The 21,890-nt window shown below is 41.0% G+C and overlaps 1 protein-coding gene and 1 long non-coding RNA gene across 2 annotated transcripts in view; one reads left to right on the top strand and one right to left on the bottom strand.

Moving 5' to 3' along the window:
* The window catches only part of maml3 (mastermind-like transcriptional coactivator 3), a 152,183-nt gene extending 131,117 nt beyond the window's left edge, over nucleotides 1-21,066 (bottom strand). Inside the window, exon 1 of the mRNA XM_047365206.1 lies at nucleotides 17,471-21,066. Within this exon, the coding sequence (XP_047221162.1) occupies nucleotides 17,471-17,845 (375 nt within the window). The 5' untranslated portion in view covers nucleotides 17,846-21,066. The remainder of the gene's footprint in view (nucleotides 1-17,470) is intronic.
* Nucleotides 17,090-21,420, top strand: LOC124868233. Its single transcript, XR_007038284.1, has 2 exons — nucleotides 17,090-17,240; nucleotides 21,060-21,420. It is a non-coding gene; the product is annotated as an uncharacterized LOC124868233 (long non-coding RNA).
* The last annotated feature ends 470 nt before the right edge of the window (nucleotides 21,421-21,890 follow it).

The raw sequence follows: 21,890 nt of genomic DNA, 5'->3' as shown, positions 1-21,890 counted from the left end.
CATACAGTCCAGTCTCTGATCATATGTGGATTGTGTTTTTATGTTTAAGTGTACAGAAACCTGAACAAGCCCAAACCAAAGAATCCATGGGGTACGGCTAAAGTCATCCAGCACTTTGCTTCTGGACTCTTTTTTTTTTTCTTCCTTGTTGGAAAACAAGGACAAAGATACTAAGATAAATTAACATACAAAATTGGTCTGAGAACACTGCAGCGGCAGCCAGCCCAACATAAAGGTTTGCTGCACTGAATCAAAACAAACAAAAAACTACTTTATTTTCTGCTTTACAAAGAACAGAACATAATTCTTCATTCTCATTATGCAGACAGAACATTTTTGATGGTACCTTCTAAAAGCTACGGTGCTTTGAAAGGACCAAAAAGCACAACAAAAACAAAACCACACACACAAAACAAATAATGATTATGTCCAATAAAACATAAAATATAACTACAAATGATACAAAAAGAAGCGTGTGTGCCAGGCCATGGTCAGCATAGCAGCAGGTGAATGAAGGGGCAGCACAGAGCAAGTCCCAGTCTCCAAGGAACGCTGAATATTAAGATAAAAGATAAACTATATTGTTACACACTCCTCACACTCTCCCCCATCTACTTACTTTAGAGTTTAGACAAATGCATGAAAACAATTAAGCTCTGCTTTAAAAGCTGCAGCTACAGGAAATAACTTATCTTTCATAAAAAAAAAAAAAATTGTTCATTGTTTCTTATACAACAGGTAATCTTTCGTATATTTTATTTATTTCCCTAAACATCTAATGTACTTGAATGGATCACAGCTACTCCCATTTAGTTAACTCAGTTTTGTTTGGTTCGAGCATTGGACCAAAAACTTGTTTCCAACCCACTGCTGTAGGTGGCAACCCATTAAAAAAACAACACAAATAGATTCAGCAACACCTGAAGGGCCCAAACTACCAAAAATCAAGAGAATACAGAAATATGTGGCAATATTATTAATAATATAAACTCACAATTTCAGTATGTATAAACAAAAGCTCTTATTTCTCCCCTTTGCCAATATATACACCAATTACACACAGACTACCTTCATTTTATACCTGTAAAGAAACCACTGGTTACCCATGGACCTAACCATTGCAAATCTTTTTGTATTAAAAGGTACTTTTGTAACGTGATGGAAATGTTCTATGCAAATGGAGATAATGTGCTGTTGACATGGCACCGCAGTCTCTAATTTGACAGATCAGCATCATCTTCCGAGGAGAAATGCTGCAATCTAGGACTCCCTGGCCGATATACACGTTTGATTTTCTATCAGATCTGTGAATTGGGATTTCGACCGATTCCATTTTTAAGCACTATAGAACTCAACAGAGAGAGGCAGAAATGTGCTACAAGTTATTGGTTAGAAGTAGTAGTTTTGAATCCAAGCATATGCCCCAAATCTCTTATTTTTATAAAAGTCAAATAAAATGCATCAAAGTAAATGCTGCTTCCTAATTCATTTTTTGCAAATTGGGCCAGATTTATTTATTTTGATGCAATTAATGAATCAGAGGAAAAAAGATCAGATTTCTCTGATCACTGATCTGGGCGACTAATCGAAGCACATGTAGCCTGAACCCTTTATGATGTAATATAATCATAGTTCCCAACCCTACAAAGAAAGAAATCTTTATTGCATTTGTTCAATTGTAGCATTTAATAACTAAATATGTGATTTGTTTTGTATTTATTTATTATTTCGGCAGTTTTGGTACAATATATGCATACGAATTTCGTCATTTTATTCACAGATGGGCGCAAATCCAAACAAGCAGCACTGAACAATAATGAGACAAATGCAGTGAAATCCAACAACCAAACCAAAGCAGGGAGTCACCTGGTGTACATCAAAGCAACCATGTGGCTAACTGCCCCACCAGACAGTCAATATCCTCCCTCTTCATGTCCTGCTGTCCCTCTGTGTCCTCGCTCCATCTTCTCCTCCTTATGCCCTCTGCAGTATTATCAGCTAATGTATTTTCCCCCCTCCTGCACAGCAACCACTGTGGAACAATTACCACAGCTGCTGCACTAATGGCTATTGATGCAGCTGAGGGCCCCCCCGCATACACACTTGCACGCACAAACATTCATAAAAAATTCATGACAGCAGCTCAATGGGAAGGTGCAGGGGTGAATCTGGCCAGCCTTGGAAAGAACAAATGTCATCCAGCAGAGGAGAGAAGAGGCACATGTTGAAGGCTTAAACGGCAGCAGATGCAGGTAAATAAACATTTGACTAAAAGAACGGAAATTACTGTTCGCACAATTAAAACCTAAAAAACAATGAGCGCATGTATGTTCCAGCGTCTTTCTTGTACGTAATTCCCTCTTAACACAGGATTTCTCCCTGCCATCCGACCTGTGATGAGGGAGCTTTAAAGCACTAAGCCTGCTGGCTGAGACTGAACCGGGGATCAACACATACACATGTGTGTGTGTGTGTGTGTGTGTGTGTGTGTGTGTGGGGGGGGGGTAGTTAAGTAAGGGAGGATGGAAAGTAAGAACAAGTTCATCTGAATGATGGAGAGAAAAGAAGGGACAACATATTATTACAAAAAGGTCAAAACGAGGTAGGAACAGAAGGGCAGCAAAGTTCAAAGACCGAGTAGCCAGCAAAACATGAAAAAAGATCATAACATTAGCTGAGGACATTGTGCAACATAAAAAAGGAAAATAGGAAAAGACAGAAATAAATGTAATAACCGACGGATGTTGTTCTGCATTTTGATTGGCCACAAGTTCAAACAAACCAATTAAAAGATAGTTAAAAGCTGCTGTCAAGAAGCTTAAAACTGATTGTCACAGATTTGACATTTTCTCAGAATCATATAGGCTTTTACTATACCTGCACCACAGCAGAGGTCAAAAGGTCATGATAACCAGAAACAAAGTTAGGTTACATTCAAGAACCACAGGAAATTTTAATACATTAGAAAAGCATCAAATTATGGTTAGGTCATTCAATAAATGAAGGGGGAAAAAAAAAAAAAAATCGAATAATGCACTGCCCTTGTTAAGACAAGTAAACTAAGGGGAGATTTAGCCTGGCTATAGCTCAATTATGCTTGTAGATGGGGGAGGAGCAACAACACTTGCTAATGTAGGATGAAAACAACAGTTGAGCATAAATTATTTCTGAGCAATGTACAGAAAGATCTAAAACTTAACTAAATAAGAGCTAGGAAAACTTATTTTATATCCTTCATAGTAGTAGCAATTCAAAGCACCGAGTTTGAGGAGAAGTATCCTTAGGGCACCTCTCTCAGGCCCCTACCTACCCAGTCTTTTCCCCGTGTGTAGATTCCTTATTTTCATGTGGTAAAGTCTAAACTTACACCTAACACCTTACCTAGACAGCTAGCCTTATTTTTAAAACTATCCCTTGCCACTTACACTAACCCAAATCAAAAATACACTAAAAAGTCAAATTAAATATTGTTCATTAGGCACAGTTGTAAAGAGGAGAACTTGGATAGGTTTTCCTCTGCATCAACTAGAAGTACTCTTGTTCTTAAACCAGAGAGCGATTCAGACTATGAGGTCCTTAGAGAAGAGTTGGGTCTTACAGTGATGTTGAGAGTCTGCAGCCCGATTAGGTTTAAGGGTTGTCACGCCAGCGCTTGAGTTTAATAAATCCCATTAAATACACCAGCATGCAGTAAATAAATCATATTTAGTTCTTATCAAGTTCCACCAAGCCTTGAAACATTGTAATACTAAATATCATTGTTACATTTTTAATTATCATGACTTCTCAGATGGAGTTGGACTTTTTCATCACCCAGTTCTGAAGACACCGAGGTGGTTAAAAAGCTCTATGGTGGCAGGGCTTCAGGGGTGGATGAGATCTGTCCTGAGTACCTCAAGTCTTTGGATGTTGTGGGGCTGTCATGGTTGACACGCCTCTTGTGTGGCAGTCGGGGTCAGTGCCTCTGGACTGACAGACCGGGGTGTGTTCCAACTATCACACTCCTCAGCCTCCCTAGTAAGGTCTGTGCCAGGGTATTGGCGAGGAGAGTCCGGCCGATAGTCGAACCTCGGCTTCAGGGGAGCAGTGTGGTTTTCGTCACAGCCGTGGAACACTGGACCAGCTCTACACCCTCTACAGGGTACTCGAGGATTAATGGCAGTTTGCCGAACCGGTCCATATGTGTTTTGTGGACCTGGAGAAGACATTCGACTGTGTCCCTCGTAGTACCCTGTGGAAGGTGCTCCAGGAGTACAGAGTCAGGGGCCCTTTATTAGGGGCCATCCGGTCTCTGTACAAGTGGAGCAGGAGTTTGGTCCGCATTGCCGGCACTAAGTCGGACCTGTTCCCGGTGCATGTTGGACTCCAGCAGGGCTGCCCTTTGTCACCGGTCCTGTTCATAACTTTTATGGACAGGATTTCTAGGCGCAGTCAAGGGACGGAGGGGGTCTGGTTTGGGGAATAGCGGATTTCGTCTCTTCTGTTTACAGATGACGTGGTCCTGCTGGCCCCACTAGCCAAGACCTACAGCATGCACTGTGGCGGTTTGCAGCCGAGTGTGAATCGGTTGGGATAAAGATCAGCTCCTCCAAGTCTGAGGCCCTGGTTCTCGACTGAAAAAGGGTGGCTGTCCTCTTCAGGATGGAGGGGAGTTCCAGTGGAGGAGTTCAAGTATCTTGGGGTCTTGTTCATGAGTGAAGGGAGAATGGAGCAGGAGATTGACAGATGGATCGGTGCGGCTGCCGCAGTAATGCGGACGCTGTGGTGGTCCGTTGTGGTGAAGAGAGAGCTAAGCCGAAAAGCGAAGCTTCAATTTACCAGTCGGTCTACGTTCCTACCCTCACCTATGGCCATGAATTCTGGGTCATGACCAAAACAACGAGATCCCAGATACAAGCGGCTGAAAGGAGCTTCCTCCGTAGAGTGAGGAGCTCGGCCATCCGGGAGGGGCTCGTAGTAGAGCAGCTGCTCCTCCACATCGAGTGGAGCCAGTTGAGGTGACTTGAGTATCTATACCGGATGCCTCCTGGAACACCTCCCTCACCTCCAGGCACGTCCCACCGGGAGGAGGCCCAGAGGACGGCCCAGGACACACTGGAGGGACTATGTCTCTAAGCTGGTCTGGTAACGCCTTGTGCTCCCCCTGGAGGAGCTGGAGGAGGTGACTGGGAAGAGGGATGTCTGGAAGTCTACTAATTCTGCTGCCTCCGCGACCCGGTCCCGGGTGAAGCGGAAGACGATGAGTACGAGTATGACTACGACTTCTCAGATGACCCATTGACCCAAAACTACTACTTTTAGTGAGGGACCAACTTCCTATCGTCAGTCAACAGGGATATAATTTGATTTAAAACTAGTTTTAAATTAGAGACTTACTCTGAACCATCATTTAAACTGTCACAATCAAAAAGGGAAAAACAGAAATCTACAAATGGGGAGAATATTGGCTCAGATCAGTTATAAAAACGTCCACCAAGAATGCTGTTATACAGGCAGAACAGGGAAAACATTAGTACCTAATTCATCAGATTGAATTTAAACTCAATACTACATTTTGTCAACTCTGAAGCAATACACATGTAACACATGAACATGATTAGACAAACAGTTTATGAAGGAACTCACCGAAAGGTGGACATTGTTTTCTCTATTGTAAAACCCCTTTTCCTCAGACTGTTGGTAAAGTTCTTCTCATTGCAATCTTCAGCACAGGAATCTTCCAACAACAATCAATGTTTGAAACAATCATCTCATCTTGAACGTGACTAAAACAAAGGAGATGATTGTAGATTTTAAGAGAAACAGGAATAAGTCAAAAACTATTTCTATTATGGGAGAAGAAGTGGAGGTGGTGGAGGAGTATAAATACCTCGGTGTTCACCTGGACAACAGACTAGAGTGGAGATGCAACTGTGAAGCCATCTACAAGAAGGGACGGAGCAGACTGTACTTCTTGAGGAAGCTTAGGTCCTTTGGTGTTTGCAGCAAGATGCTGCATATCTTCTATAAGTCTGTTGTGGAAAGTGTGATCTCTTCATCATCTGCTGGGGAAGCAGCATCAGAGCCAGGGACTTAAAAAAGCTCAACAAGCTGATAAAGAAGGCTGGCTCTGATCTGGGGACTCCTCTGGAACCTCTGGAGATCATTGTGGAAAGACGAATTCTTCATAAATGAAGAACATTATGGAGAACCCTGAGCATCTTCTTCATGAGACTGTCCTACAACAACAGTGTCTTCAGTCAGAGGCTTCTTCAGATCTGCTGTAAGACGGAGCGCTACAGGAGATCCTTCCTGCCCACAACCATCAGCATCTACAACAGCTCTTTGAAGAAACCTTCATAATGAGCTACAACAACATTTAATTTCCCTTTGGGATTAATAAAGTATTTTTTAATTTAATTGAATTTTGTAAAATTTGGTTTCATTATGAATCATTAAACCACTCATGCACACACATGCACACAGTCTCTTCACTCCCTAGTTCAATATAACCAGACAGGAATTAGATATAAAAATCATGTGACCACCAGTGGGTCAATTTTAAAACTCACAGGAGCTGTTTTGGGAAGGCTTTTTAGCTACAACACGTTTCCTACCTGGAGATCATAAACGTTGCTGCATGTTGATGTTTGAGTAAGTATGACCAAACTAAAGCAGGCCAATTCCTTCGGCTGCTTTCAGTTTCTTGTTATCTAAATAGGACAGAAACTGCAACATACTTAAGAAATAAGTAAAGATGACTTCTATCCATCCCTTTACTATACCTGCTTATCCATCCATCCATCCATACATACATACATACATACATGAGCATGCAAACTCCATGCAGAAAGTCCCCAAGTCTGGATTTGAACCCAGGACCTTTGTGCTGCAAAGTAACAGAGCTACCGGCAGCCCCCGAGCTGAGAACTTGCAGAAAATACACAGAGAAGTTGCAATTACTGCACATTTTCTGTGGTAATTGCCCCAACTCTAAACTAGATAAGGCTCTATAAACGTAAAATAGTGCCAGTTCTGAATATCAGATACGAACCAGGAACTAGAGTTTATAAGTATGCATAAAATATTGATACACATCACGAGAATTTACATACAGTAAACTAGCTGCAGTGAACTAGCAAAACTATTCCTACCCAGGGAACGTTTTCACATCTGTCATGTGACAACTACAAATTTTACATTTATTGAGATTTTATGTGATAGACTAACACAGTTATTGTGAAATAGAAGAAAAATGTAACTTGGTTTCCAATCTTTTTCTAAGACCAAAACTTTTAACTTCCATGCAAAACTCTGAGTGTGGGAAATCTAATGCTTCTGGGGACACTACCGTATCGTGGATCATGGGGGCGCCAGCGTCATGCTGTAGGGATGCTTTTCTATAGTAGAAATAGGGAAAGTGCTGAGACTTTAAGGGCAGATGGATGGAGCTAAATACAGGACAATCCTGGAGGAAAACCTGTTGGAGGCAGAGGTTTATCTTCAAGCAAGACAAGGGCCATTAAAGTACAGCCAGAGATACCATAAAATGGCCTAGTCAAAGTCCAGATCTACAGTCAACTGAGAATTCGAGGGAATAGATGAAATCTGATTTTCACACGTTGTCTTCATCCAATCTGACTGAGCTTGAGTTATTTTGCAACATAAAATAAACAAGAATTTCAGTTTCTAGATGTTTGTAGAAGCAGTAAAATATTTTATACTCTACTTTGTGGTTAATCACATAAAATCCCAATAAAGGACATGAAAGTTTGTGGTTGTAACATGGCAAAATGTGAAACGGTTCATATGAGCAAGCATAAGAGCAAGCATATGAATACTTTTGCAATGCACTGTGTATCTTACAGTTTTAGGAGTTCAAAGTCTGTCACTTACTCAAGTGCGGAAACTTTTCGCCCTCTCATTTAGGGGTCTTCTCTGAAAGTGTGTTTGTTCCTGTCGAACATGTGAACAAGTGTGGGAGGGAGGGAGTGTGGTCGCAGCCGCCCCAAATCAAAAACATCCATAGCCTGTGTGTTTGTGTGCATAGAGACGTGAGGGTGAGTGGAAGAAAAGGAGAAGCAGAAATCTGGATGTCATGCGCACAAGAACAGAGAAGAGCAAAGTCTGAAAGACACTGTCAATATAAGGCAAAGACAGCCAGTCAAACAGGCGGGTGAAGAGTCAAAATCTGCACGCTTTTGATGTCATGTGGCTGCGCCGACGTCACACGCTGTGTGTATGCATGCTGATGAGTGTCAGCTTCACCCCAGCTAAGGCGTTTAAATATAGTAAGTGGGCAATAGTCTCAACTGACTTTAACAATGCCATAGATACCAAGAAGACCATTCACGCCACATTAGCACCGCGCTAACGCTGAAACCAGAGAAGCGATGAACAGAGGAAGGGAGGGAAGAGGGAAGGCCTTCGTTTCATGAAAACTCAGCCACCCACACTCTGGCCTCTGCCAAGAGCTGAGTAGGACAAGAGTGTGTGTGTGTGTGTGTGTGTGTGTGTGTGTGTGAGAGAGAGAGAGAGTGCGAGAGGGGAGACATTCCTCTGTGAGGTGGATGCCAGAGAACGAACAGAGCAGAAGACAGACCGTCCTGGGCTAGCATGTTTCAGTGAAACTAACAAGCCCCTCGCGGTGCATGCTGGCCTCACAGCTGTAAACTTCATGCAGATTAGATAATCAGATTTGACTGGATGTTTTGTCAGAAAAAATTGCAGCTTCTGCTTTGAAGCAACATGGTGGGGTTGGAGACACGTGCCTGTAACTGAAAGGTCACGGGTTGGATTGTGGCAACAGACGAGTTTTCAGTAAAACATCATGGCCTCCAGTAGAGTTTTATTGTTGTTTTTTGGGCATTCCCTTTCTGTCAAAGCATCAGATACAGTTGAAACCAGATATTTAAATACGTTGTATAAAAAGACACCACCTCACTTTTTTTACTGTCTGACTTTAAATCTGACTAAAGGTTTCTTGTTAGGTTAGTTAAAGTTACCCAAATCCCTTTTTATTTGTTAAATCCCAGAATGATGAGGGAAAAAAAGAGAATTTCAAGATATCAGTAAGAGAACGGGTCTTGTTCATCATTTGTAAAATATTCCAGATGCCTGAAGGTGCCATGTTCTTCTGTTCCAACAATCATATGTAGATATAAACATCATGGGAATGTCCTGCCATCAGCCCGGTTCAGGAAGGAGATGGGTTCTGTGTCCCAGAGATGATCGTGTTTTGGTGGGAAATGTTTGTTTTAATTTCAGAACAAAAGCAAACGACTTTGTGGAGTTGCTGGGGAGTTTCTTTATCCACAGTGAAATGAGTCTTGTACTAACATGGGCTGAAAGCGTACTGAGCAAGGAAGTAGCAATTACTCAAAAAGCAAAAAAAAAATAAAATAAAAATTTAAAAAAGATTACAGTTTAAAATTAAACCCATTGACAAATACCTCAAATTTGGAAGACTTGTCCTGTGGTGCATTGATAGTAAAACGGACATGTTTGACCCTCATTAAATTTTTTAGAAAAACAAAAAAAGGGGGGTGGGGGGCCTGCAAGCCTGAGAACATCATACCAACTGTTAAGCACAGAGGTTGAAGCATGTTGTTTGGGTGTTTATTCACAAAATAGATGGTTTCATGAGGAAAGAACATCATGTGAAAAATATTGGAACAAAATCTCAAAACATCAAACACAAAGTCAAAGTTTGGGCATAAATGGGACTTCCAAATGGACAATGACCTAAGCTTACTGCCAAATTAGTTACAAAGTGGCATAAGTACAACAAAGTTGATGTTTTGGAGTCCCGATCCCAGTCCCATATACTGTACAATTTGTGGGCAGGGCTGAAAAGGTGAGTTCAAGCAAGATGACTTACAAACCTTAGTCAGTTACACTAAATCTGTCTGAAGGTGTGGGCAAAAAAATCCAGCAGAAATATTGTGAGATGCTTGAGAAAGGACACCCAAAACGTTAGACCGAAATGTTATTGCTGAAATTCTATGTAAATGTATAAGTTTGAAGAAAATTGAAAAACTTGATTTAAAATAAAATGTTTTTCTTATTATTGTGATGGTTAACAAATCCTAAAAGATCTAAAATGTAAAAAGGTTAGTCTGATTTAATGGCAGATTGAGAAAGAAAAAACAAAGATTGTGTACTTTGGTACAGTCTAAGTACATGTCTGATTTCAACTACAAATGAAATGCATCTTCTCAGATTCTAACATTTTAAAACAGAAATCCTAGTAATATACAGGTTATAAAGGATCTAAATTTCCCTTCTAGGCCTCATGAGGATGAAAAAAAAAAAAAAAATAGAAAATTCATCACTGATTTCTTCACCACCAGCCCTGGATCCTCATCACGAATTCTCTCTCCACAACACATGTAAATTAGCGAGTTCACACATGCTGTCTGTGGGTTGTCAAATGTCATCCTGGGAAGATTAACGCACAGAAAAACATAAATTCGGGCCATCACACAGGCATCGGCCTGATAAATCTGACAAATAATAATTTATCCCTCCACTGGATGAGCGGTCCAGTCTACTCATAGAAGACGGAGCAAAAATGTTATTGACACCTCTGGCTGATAGTGGTGAAACTATATAAAATAAAATAAAGTGTAAAAATGGGTAGCAACACCTCTTATGTCCTACTTATTACTTAGGCACTAATACAAACTATCACATTTATTAAGGGCAGTCTTAATAAATGTGACATTATATGATATATGATTATATGATATAATAAGCGACTTTTATTTAGTGTTATTAATCACTGACTTTAGATTTAAAAAAAGCTGTATTTTTTGCATCAAGCGTGGTGTCACAGGCCTGCATTAGATGACTTCTATAGGGGCAACATGGGTTCGCGGGTCGAGGGAGTGATGACATATGGGTGACCACAGGCAGCACAGAAGCATCTCTTCTTTGTAGGTTTATTACTAAAATGTTTTGTGAAAGAGGCTTTAATTGTTGGATCAGTTCTCAGATCTGTTATCCAACTTAGCCAGAAATACTTATTAAGTCATTATAGTAGCCAAAATGCAACTTTCCCAAATGTTGATGGACCTACTCACTCTTGTCATCATACTCTTGATCGCATGATAACACTTGGCATAATGTGAACAATTCACAGTACTTCTTCAGAATAATTTTTCAACAATTCTACCACTTTTTGGTCAGAGCTGTCAGCTTTAAATTAGATCCTTAAGAAGTTACTTTTCCTATTAACCTGGAAAAACAATTTATTGTAGATAAAAGCACTTCATGTAGCTTCAACAAAAGTCTTCTATTTAGCACTGTTTCAATGAGTCAAGGCCGCTGAGCCATGTGTCCCATTGAACTCTCATGAGTGTTGACTTAATACTATTTAGAAGCGTTTACCCTACCATTATTCAAGGAGAGGGCAAGCAAGAAGGTCCTAGCCTCAAATCCCAGCCTGGTGTCTTTCTGCATGCTCTCCTTGTGCATGGAAGTATTCTTCACCAGGTACTCAAATTTTCTAACCAAAAATATGACTGTTAGGTCAATTGGTCTATATATATATTGGTCTTAGGTGTAAAACCTGGAGCATGTTTTTTTGCCCTGTGATGAACTGGCAACCTTAATGGTTGAAACTGGACCTTTTGAGTGCTACATCATTCAGCTCATCTGTGGTTCCTGAAGGAAAGGTTGTACCTCAGTTCTTGATGTCTGATCACTGGAGATAGGAACCAGGTTGTAGCCATCATATGTCAATACAAATTTACCACTTCTATTTAAATGTTACAATATCCAACTATAAACCAGAGTTTACATGTAAAAAACAAGGATGCACACACACAGAAAATGTTGCTGCTCAGAACCATAAATATTAAATATCTTCAGTAATACTTAGTCTGGCAATCATTTTCTGACTTATAGTTAGGACTTCAATATTGGTTTCAGAAGAAGACCCTTCATAATATCTTGACACATTTTCCTAACCCATATCGTCCACAACAAAGACATAACCAGATATCCTAGCAATGGCCAATGGGGACGCCTACATTAAGGAAGTTTAAACAAGAAACATCACCAGTAGTCAAAAAAGGTATGATCAGCAATTTCAATCAGCTTTTTATTCTTGTCAGCTCTACAGTTATTTCAGGTTAATTTGCTGTGACTTGTTTCGTTGATGTTAAACAGAAATATGATAAAATTAGGAATCATAAGTTACCTTGCTTTTTGAAACTATGTTAACATTAGCACTGTTTTTTAGAAAGCCTTCCATTACCTTCCTTACCTATAACAGTATACAGTTCAGGTAATAAGTTAAAATACACTCATGATGGGCATGAATGTTATTAATTGGGGGCTTTTTATTTTATTTTTTTTCATGGTGGAATAATGATTTCACATACAGTTTTAATTATTTTAAAAAAATAAGAATTGAGTTCAGTTTGGTTGTGGATTCTCTCCGATCCAACCAGGCTAAAATTATCCATACAGGCTTAAATATATACATACAGTCCCAATAAAATGTTTATAAATGCCCCTTAGCTGGTTGCACCCAGAGTACATGCTTTTTTAGCTGTCAACAAGCTTCTTGCATAATTTAGGTTAGATATTTGAATACTTATTAACGGAATTGGTGGAGTTTTTTTTTTTTAAGTGGTTCGTTTCTAGGTCTCCAGGACTTTCAGCATATCTCCATAAATTTACAATAGAGTTAGGGTTACGGACATTCAAATTTTAATGTTAACCTGCTTTATCCATTATGAAACCAGTTGAAGTGTGTTTGAGATCATTGTGCTGTTGGTACCTCCAACTGCTTCCAAGTTTCAGCCAACTGACTCAAACCAATGCCCTCAGAGGAAGGGAAATTGGTTAGAATATTCTGGAACAACTCAGAAAACATCAAACCTCAAGCCCATCATGAACTGGAAACTGTCCACAGTGACGTAAAACTCACCTCACTGTGGTCAGTTTTGCATTTCATGATAAAAAGCAAGTAAGAACTTCCTGCTCCACAATTGACACCTTCAAGATCAACTCCTATTTTAGCTACCTGCATGGACAAGTCAAATGCTTCAGTTCACAAAAAACTTTCTGGTCAAATTGTACGCAGAGCTCTGTGATTACAATGTTTGGAGGGGTCAAGATAAGTCATTGAAAGCTGGACACACCTGGGCCAACAAACGACAATGATCCAAAACACAAATCAAAACAAGGTTGTGGAACAGATAAAACAGGCTCTAGCCAAACTTCTGACGTTAACTCTTGAAAACGTGGACTGTGCATAAAACTCAGAAAATTTACCAGTTTTAATGAGCTGTACCCCTTCTGCCAGAAGGTTGTTGCTACAAAATAAATTGTATGATCCAAGCGAAACATACTAACTGACATTTAACCAAATATTTGTGTGTTTGCATTTATTTGAGCCTGTATGTGTAAGTCTGACCCATGTGGGGGTCAGCTCACCCAGTTATTGTTTGTTAAAAAAAGTCCTTTAACTGTATAATCACCCCACCAGTCAGGGTATTGTGATGTGTAAGTCAACTCCTCCTTACTTTAAGCTTAAAAGTGAGTCTCTAGACATACCGATGATGGCTGCCTCTGAACTCAAGTCTCTAAGAGCATCTTTGGAAATATTCCCTTACAAGTCTCTCTCACGTGTTGACTAAGCTGGATGTTCCACTGCTCAAAGATGAGATGGGAAGAGACAGAGGGTTGCCATACACACGTGGACAAAATTGTTGGTACCCCTCAGTTAATGAAAGAAAAACCCACAATGGTCACAGAAATAACTTCTCTGACAAAGGTAATAATGAATACAAATTCTATGAAAATTAACAAATAAAAGTCAGACATTGCTTTTCAAACATGCTTCAAGAGAATGATAAAAAAAAAAAAACTCATGAAACAGGCCTGGACAAAAATGATGGTACCCTTAACTTAATATTTTGTTGCACCACCTTTTTAGGCAATCACTGCAATCAAACGATTCCTATCACTGTCAATGAGTCTTCTGCACCTCTCAGCAGGTATTTTGGCCCACTCCTCGTGAGCAAACTGCTCCAGTTGTCTCAGATTTGAAGGGTGCCTTTTCCAGATAGCATGTTTCGTTTCCTTCCAAAGATGCTCAATAGATTTAGGTCTGGGTTCATAGAAGGTCACTTCAGAATAGTCCAATGTTTTCCTCTTAGCCATTCTTGGGTGTTTTTACCTGTGTGTTTTGGGTCATTATCCTGTTGCAAGACCCATGACCTGCGACTGAGACCAAGCTTTCTGACACTAGGCAGCATATTTCTCTCTAGAATCCCTTGATAGTCTTGAGATTTCATTATACCTGCACAGATTCAAGACACCCTGTGCCAGATGCAGCAAAGCAGCCCCAGAACATAACAGAGCCTCCTCCATGTTTCACAGTAGGGACAGTGTTCTTTTCTTCATATGCTTCATTTTTCCGTCTGCGAACATAGAGTCGATGTGCCTTGCCAAAAAGTTCATTTTTTTTCTCATCTGTCTATAGGACATTCTCCCAGAAGCTTTATGGCTTGTCAACATGTAGTTTGGCAAATTCCAGTCTGGCTTCTTTATGATTTGTTTTCAACAATGGTGTTCTCCTTGGTCGTCTCCCATTAAGTCCACTTTGCCTCAAACAACATCGGATGGTGCGATCTGACACTGATGTTCACCTTTCTGGGCTCTTTTGTTACCGTTCGTATTATCCGTCTCTTTGTTTTCTCATCAATTTTCCTCCTGCGGCCACGTCCAGGGAGGTTGGCTACAGTCCCATGGATCTTAAATTTCTGAATAATATGTGCAACTGTAGTCACAGGAACATGAAGCTGCTTGGAGATGGTCTTATAACCTTTACCTTTAACATTCTTGTCTATAATTTTCTTTCTGATCTCCTGAAACGACTCTTTCCTTTGCTTCCTCAGGTCCATGTTGAGTGTGGTACACACCATGTCACCAAACAGCACAGTGGCTACCTGCAGCCCTATATATAGGCCCACTGACTGATTACAAGAACGTAGACATCTGTGATGCTGATTAATGGACACACCTTGATTTAACATGTCCCTTTGGTCAAATTATTTTCAGGGGTACCATCATTTTTGTCCAGGCCTGTTTCATGGGTTTATTTTTTTTAATAATTCTGTTTAAGTATGTTTGAAAAGCAATGTCTGACTTTCATATGTTCATTTTCATAGAATTTGTATTCATTATTACCTTTGTCAGATTCAAGTTATTTCTGTGACCATTGTGGGTTTTTCTTTCATTAACCGAGGGGTACCAACAATTTTGTCCACGTGTGTATGTCTTCCCCAGCCTCACTAATTCTTAGTCTATAAAACACAAACACACACTTTCCATAATTACAGGCTTGCCCTTACGTGGGTGTGTCTGAGAACCATTAGACCACTGCACATTGTACTGGGATGCACACAGCAAAATAAGAAGCTTAGGAAACTGAAAATATTAGCTGTACAAGTCAGTCAGTCAGTCGTTTTCTACCGCTTATTCCATAGTGGGTCGCGGGGAAGCTGGTGCCTATCTTCAGCAGTCTATGGGCGAGAGGCAGGGTACACCCAGGACAGGTCGCCAGTCCAGCTGTACAAGTTTTGTCCCAATTTTTTATACATTTTCTTTTTTACGTTCGTATGCCGCAGCCATCCTACCGACACAAACAGCCGACAACGAGTAAACCATGTGCATTTCAGAGTCAAAGAGTGGGTTTATGTAATTTTAGTCTCACGCTGTGAACTTTACATCTCCAACCAAGTTGAGATCGTACCTACTGCTGCACTCATTAGGTGCAGGTGAAGCTGCATTCAAACACACCTTCTTACAAGTTGCACACTTCAAAGAACCTGTCTGCAGCACAGACCCTCAAGATTTCACCCTCCGGGGAGTTTTTATACATGCATGTCTGTGTAGTGATATCAACAGTGCACTTGGCTTTCCTAGAATGCTCGCTTCTGAAGTGACTACATACAGCCATCTAGCTGCAGCTCTGTTCTTCAGAGGGAAACCGGGGAGACGGATTGCAGACATCTCTCTCCTTTTCACCCCCCCCCCATTACAACCCATGCCTACACACTGCCAAGAACTCACAATGTAGCATTAAAAAAGGGGGTACCAACAGGCACCACTGTGCGTCTCGGCTATTGACTGTTGTGTTTGCATACAGGCTGTCGCCATCAGAGATTGGAAAAGGAGCACAGAAGGGATACAGCAAAACCGACGGCGCTGTGTCTTTAAGCAGTAATCCCTCCATTCTCTGAGCATTTGTTGCCGGCCATCTAATGGGCGGATCGGTATAATGTCCACAAGGGCCGCTGGGAGAACCTGCACTATTACACAAAAAAAAAAGAAAAAGAAAGAAAAATCACAGCCGTGCTCTCAAGCTGCGATTGGTTTGCCTGCATGGTTCTTAAAAAAACCTACCGAGGCAGGTCCAGAAAATTAAAGATGCTCTGATTTAGCATTTCAAAAGGGAAGGAACTGGGCTCATTGCAGCAACAAAAGGGTTGACAATGTTGACATGCCCAACGTCTATCCTTTGGTGTTTTCTGAAGGAAACTGTAGCTTGCCCACAGGGGATGTGGTGTGAACAGGGAACACTGCACAGCTTATGTCTTTCATGCAACCTGCTACCATCAAACACCCGCAGTAAAATCGGATCATTTAAAGATCTGCTCCTCAGTAAACAGTGAGCCACAGAGATCCAACCATCCTCCATATGTTACCACTGCCCCCTACCAACAGGAAATCATTGTAGCACTGATTGGATCTGCTGTATTTATTTCATAGAGACAAATAATGTAGTTTTTGATGTAACAAAAACAAAAACAGAGAAAACTAACATGCTTTCACCAAGATTGGTGAATCTGAAAGAAAAAGAAGAGTTACTCAATGACAGATCTCAAATGACTTTCTGCAAACAGGTGGCTGTGATTTAGTGTTTGCAACTCAGTGGATTTTTGTGAGAATGTAACAAATGTTAAGAGACATTGCTGGCTGGAATATAAACTACTGCCACTCCAGAGCAAGGAAACAATGTTGCAACCCCGCTGCTGTTGGCCTGTCTTGCAGAACAACTTCCACCCAATAACAAACAAGAAGAAAAGGAGAAGTTCCCTTCTTATGCAAATCGTCACTCCCCTCCTCCAGACTCAGTTAACAAGATTCTAAGCTGTAAAAAAAGAAAAGAAAAATCACAACTGCTTTCGAAAACTTTTAGACTCGCCTCCGAATCCGATCAGCTGTAATTTCCACACAAGGTAAAATCCCAACAAGGAGCTGATGCTGCTGTGTAAACTAATCCACTCTTGTTTAAAAACTGTGCGTTTGGGGAGCAATTCAGTGAGCATGTCAACAGGTTTATACTTATGAAAAGGTTTGCAGTTCTGCAGATTACTAATGGGCGCTTTTAAACAGGGCAGAAAGATGCAGAGTAAATTAAACAGTGAGTGCAGTATTTAACAGTTGAACTGCACGCTGAGGTCCTTACCGCTATAAGCGTGCTGGTCCTCTGCTCCGTGGAGGACGCAGAGTCCGGGTCCTGCTGCTGCTGCTTGTTCTGCGGCTGCTTGCTGCCGCCGGTGGATTTCTTGGCCCTCTGCTCCAGGGTCCGCTGGTACAGGCTGACGGTCTCCCTGCGCTCAAGCTCCAGCTGCTCGGAGTGCGCTTGCTGGTACCTGGTCTCGCAGATGTTGTGGTGTCTCCGGCAGCCCTCTATCCGCTGCCTCAGCCTCTCCACCACCGTGCTGTGTTTAGGTATGCCCACCGCTCCTGCGGACACCACGTTGCCGCTGGCCGGGTTCATGCTGTTATTGATGCAGATACTGCCGTTGGGTCCGACAGCGGGGGAAGCGAAGTCCCCCATCACCGCGCCGAGCGGCTGCTATTTTGGAGGAACTTTTCTCCCAGTCAGGCTCTCCTCCGCCACCTCCTCTTCTTCTAACCCCGAGTCCTCCGGCCACCTCCACCTCTCTGTGTTCTCCTCTGCGTGTGTCCTCCGGACGGTGCAAGCGACAAGCAGCCGCTGAGGCGGCCGAACACCGCGAGGGTTTAAAGGGCTGCAAACCACGAAGTCGCCGCGACAGACTTGAGTCTCCGGGTCTAAACAAACATGAATAACACCCGACCTGAGTGAAACCTAAAACAAGCTCATAACTGAATTCAACAAGACAGCTACTACCACGCTGCTAACAAAAACAATAACACCTACTCCACGGGTACAGCGATAAAGCGACAGTATAAAGGTTAGTCCCCGGTCATATACACACAGACCGTCCCGCGGAGGAGCAGCAGCGGCGGCAGCAGCAGCGGTCCTGTCGCCGCTCTACACTGCTGTCCTTGGAGAAAAAGTTTTGCTGCCTAAACCGAACAGGCTCCGGAGTTTCCAAGTGAACTTGCATCGCATATGTTTCTGGTTTGAAAGAAATCCCGGTGAATAATGTGTTACCGAGTCAGTAAACCAGCACAAGCGCCCTCGGTAGTCCCGTTTGTGAGGCAACTAAAGTTTAACACAGACGGCACAAAACGCGGATATGAGAACCAGGGGCGGAAGTCTGTAGTCAGTGGCTCCTGGCTGCCACCATCACAATAATCAGGTCCGCTTCTTCACCATGCCAGCGGAGTGATATCAGGACAGGAGTTGAGCAAAATCCAGCGAGAGGCTGTGAGGAGCCCCGCTGATGGACACCCCGAAAACCCGGAGCAGAGTATGGGGGGAGGGGGCGGGGGACCCTCCTGAGAGGACCGGGCTGCGGTTCCACCTACTACCGTTCCTGTTTACACCGGACCCGAGAGCTCAGCGCATATCAAACAGGGAAAATAGATGCAGGTTAAAACAAAACAGTTGCTACAATCAGGGAAAATTACATTGACCATATTTATATGGATATATTTTCTCTTCATATGTTAACCCCAATTAGATGATTTTGCCTGTATGAATAAAGGAAATAGTAACTGTAACAATATTACACTTAAAATGTGACTAAATGCAAATGCAAAACCAGATAGCACAATGAAAACAGTTTTATTTCCTAATCAACTTGTTACTTATTTTATCCAGCTTTTCAGCAAGACATCAAAAAGAAAACAGGACTAAACTAAAAACACAGTAGCAATTACAACTATTTTCTTTAATCTTTTGAATATTAATAAGACTTTTACCTGGCCAAATAAAGGGTTATAGTTAGAATACTAATAATATGCCAAAATACAAATACAGAAGTACAATGATAATCGTGAAACCAAACCGCTTTGCATAGAGTAAAAATAAATATATATCCCAAGCATAAAGAAATCACAGATAATTAGCATAATACTCAGAAAATCTTTTCAATCAAATTTTGATTTGTTTTATACAACTTTTAACAAAACATCAAAAGCTGAGTTGTTGCATTTTCTTGGAGTTTCTTTATGAAGCTAAATTTAGACTACTAACATACATTTTTATTTAGCCTGATTTTTGCACCTTTGTGTTTTTAATTTTTAGCATTTTGAGCTTTCAGGATTAATAAGAGTTACACCTATTTAAAGTGTTTCTCATAGCACAGGGGGAGTGTAAAGCTGACCATGTAGGTCAGGCTTGGAGCTTGCTGGTATTTATCCTGATTCCTTTGGCAGAGGTCTGACTCTGAGCACATTTTTGAAACAGAAAAACATTTTTTGTTTGTTTCTGAGGGAAACCTTTCAAAATTAAATTTAAGCAAAGGATGTTCATGCAAAGCAAACACAAAGGTCACTGGAGTTTCTTTTACAGAGGAATGTTAATAATCCAGTTCTTGCCATTTGTAATTATTACTTGTATCTTTTCATTGCAATTTGTAAATTGTCTCTGATCATTTTGCCATGTTGGGATTTTCCATCCCCTGGAGAAAGATGATTCTTTCTTTTGGGGATTTTTATAGATCTTCACACACATTCCAGCTAAGTAGACAACACAGCTATAGTTAAGAAGTAAAAATAATCACTTCAGGGTACCTGAAATGCATAACTGCAGTAACAAATCCCTCTTAGCATTGCGGCAGCTTCTGAATATGCAGATATTTTCATAACGGTAATAAAATTTACAAGATATTTTAAGAAAGATTTGCCTATTTATACAGTGAAATTTTTATGTGGTTGATGAATAACAGGTGGAACGATTTTAGCAGGAAAGCTAACTTATTCATGTTTATTGACTGGTAATGACCACCATACAGTAAGGTGTGCCATGAGTTTGTTTCTATGATGCACTGTTAGGATGTGTTGCGTATTTGTGTGGTAATGTGTCATGTGTTGAAGGTACTTCCCACAATCACAAAAGCATGTTGGAGAAGATGTGCTGCTGTCCATAAGGTTTTTATCTAAAGACACAATGGATTCATTTTATAGTAACACACCTGTCCCTTTTTAATTAACAGAAATTTATAAGAGTTCCAGACATGTTGGTTGTTTCATTGCTTCTGTAAATGAATGAAGACCACATAATTTACTCCACGCCAACATGAACAATGGTTTTGCATGACAACATTAGCATGTGACTGATGATTATTTATGGTGCAACACTTTGATTCACAAGGAATTTTATACATTTTGACTGTTTTACATCTTTCTTTTGTAAAAGGTTGAAATGTTATCTCAAATCTAAAGAAAGGTTTTAATAAATAGGTATTTGGTCCATGTCAGTTGTATTTAGCCCCCTTTACTCTGTTTCCCTAAATAAACTATGTAACAACCAAAGCTCATCTATGTGTAATTAAATCTCAGTATAAACACAACTCTTCTGAGAAGGCCTCAGAGGTTTGTAAGAAAACATTAGAGAACAAATAGCATAAAGAAGACCATAATACCCAGCAGACTGTTAGGATTGTGTTCTGTTTGGTGGATCTGTTTGTGTCTACTTACCTTCCAGAGTCAGAGTGGCAGGGGCGGAGTTTTCCAATCTACGCACCTGTCCTGGATTCTGCTGATGAGAGCAGCTGGCATTTAAGCTCCTGGAAGTGATCCATTCCTCGCCGGATTATTCAGTGACACTGAGTGAGACAGCCAACAATTTATCTTTGAGACTTTCTTGAGTAACCTGGTGATTTTTGTGTTTTTCTAAGGACACTTATTGGAGTGTGGAACTCGCTTTTTGCTGGAGCTTAAGGACTTGTGTATTTGGATTCCTCTCCTGGAGACTCTCACCTGGAAACCAACCATCCTCCGTCCTGCCACTCTCTCTCTCTCTCCCTCGGACCTGGAACACAAACAGACACTGAAACCTGAAACACTTACCTCCTGGATTTCCCTTGCCTCCTCCTCTGAGCTGACCTCCCTCCCAAGAGCCTGCAAGAAACAAAGAGACAATCTCCTCATTATACTCACCTTTACTCCTGTGGATGACCAGCTAACTTCTTCCTATACCCTTGCAGGACGAACCCACTGCTTTGCTTTCACTGTAAATAAACATCATTTAACTTTTCATCTTGTCTCTATGTCATTGTTCTGTTTTTTCCTGAACTTGGGTATTCCTCTAGTTAAACCTCAACACAAACAGGTCAAGGATAGAGTTGTGGTGACATTTGGTGGGAGAATCTGCTGAGAGGACAACACATTTGTTTATGTTTTTCTTGAGATTTTTTTGTGGGACTAGTGGGCTTTATATGTTGATCAAACAGGAAATGGGCAGAAAGAGTAGTGGAGAACACATTATAAATGTTCCACGGTCAGTTATCAAATCCCAGACAACTGAGGCAAGGACTACTAGCCTCCATACAGATGTATCTTTGCTCCACCACTGCCACAAACCATCACTATTATTCATGCACTCCAGAATCCTGGTGTTTATGGAAGAGTGGGCAAGAAGAAAGCCATTGTGGAAAACTAAAAGAAGTTTGATTTGCAATTCGACATACTGGTCCTTCTCAAAATATTAGCATATTGTGATAAAGTTC

Source organism: Girardinichthys multiradiatus, chromosome 5, assembly GCF_021462225.1.
Source record: "Girardinichthys multiradiatus isolate DD_20200921_A chromosome 5, DD_fGirMul_XY1, whole genome shotgun sequence".
Lineage (NCBI taxonomy): Eukaryota > Metazoa > Chordata > Actinopteri > Cyprinodontiformes > Goodeidae > Girardinichthys > Girardinichthys multiradiatus.
The sequence above is the reverse complement of the archived record's forward strand: the minus strand, read 5'-3'. Positions and strand labels throughout refer to the sequence as shown.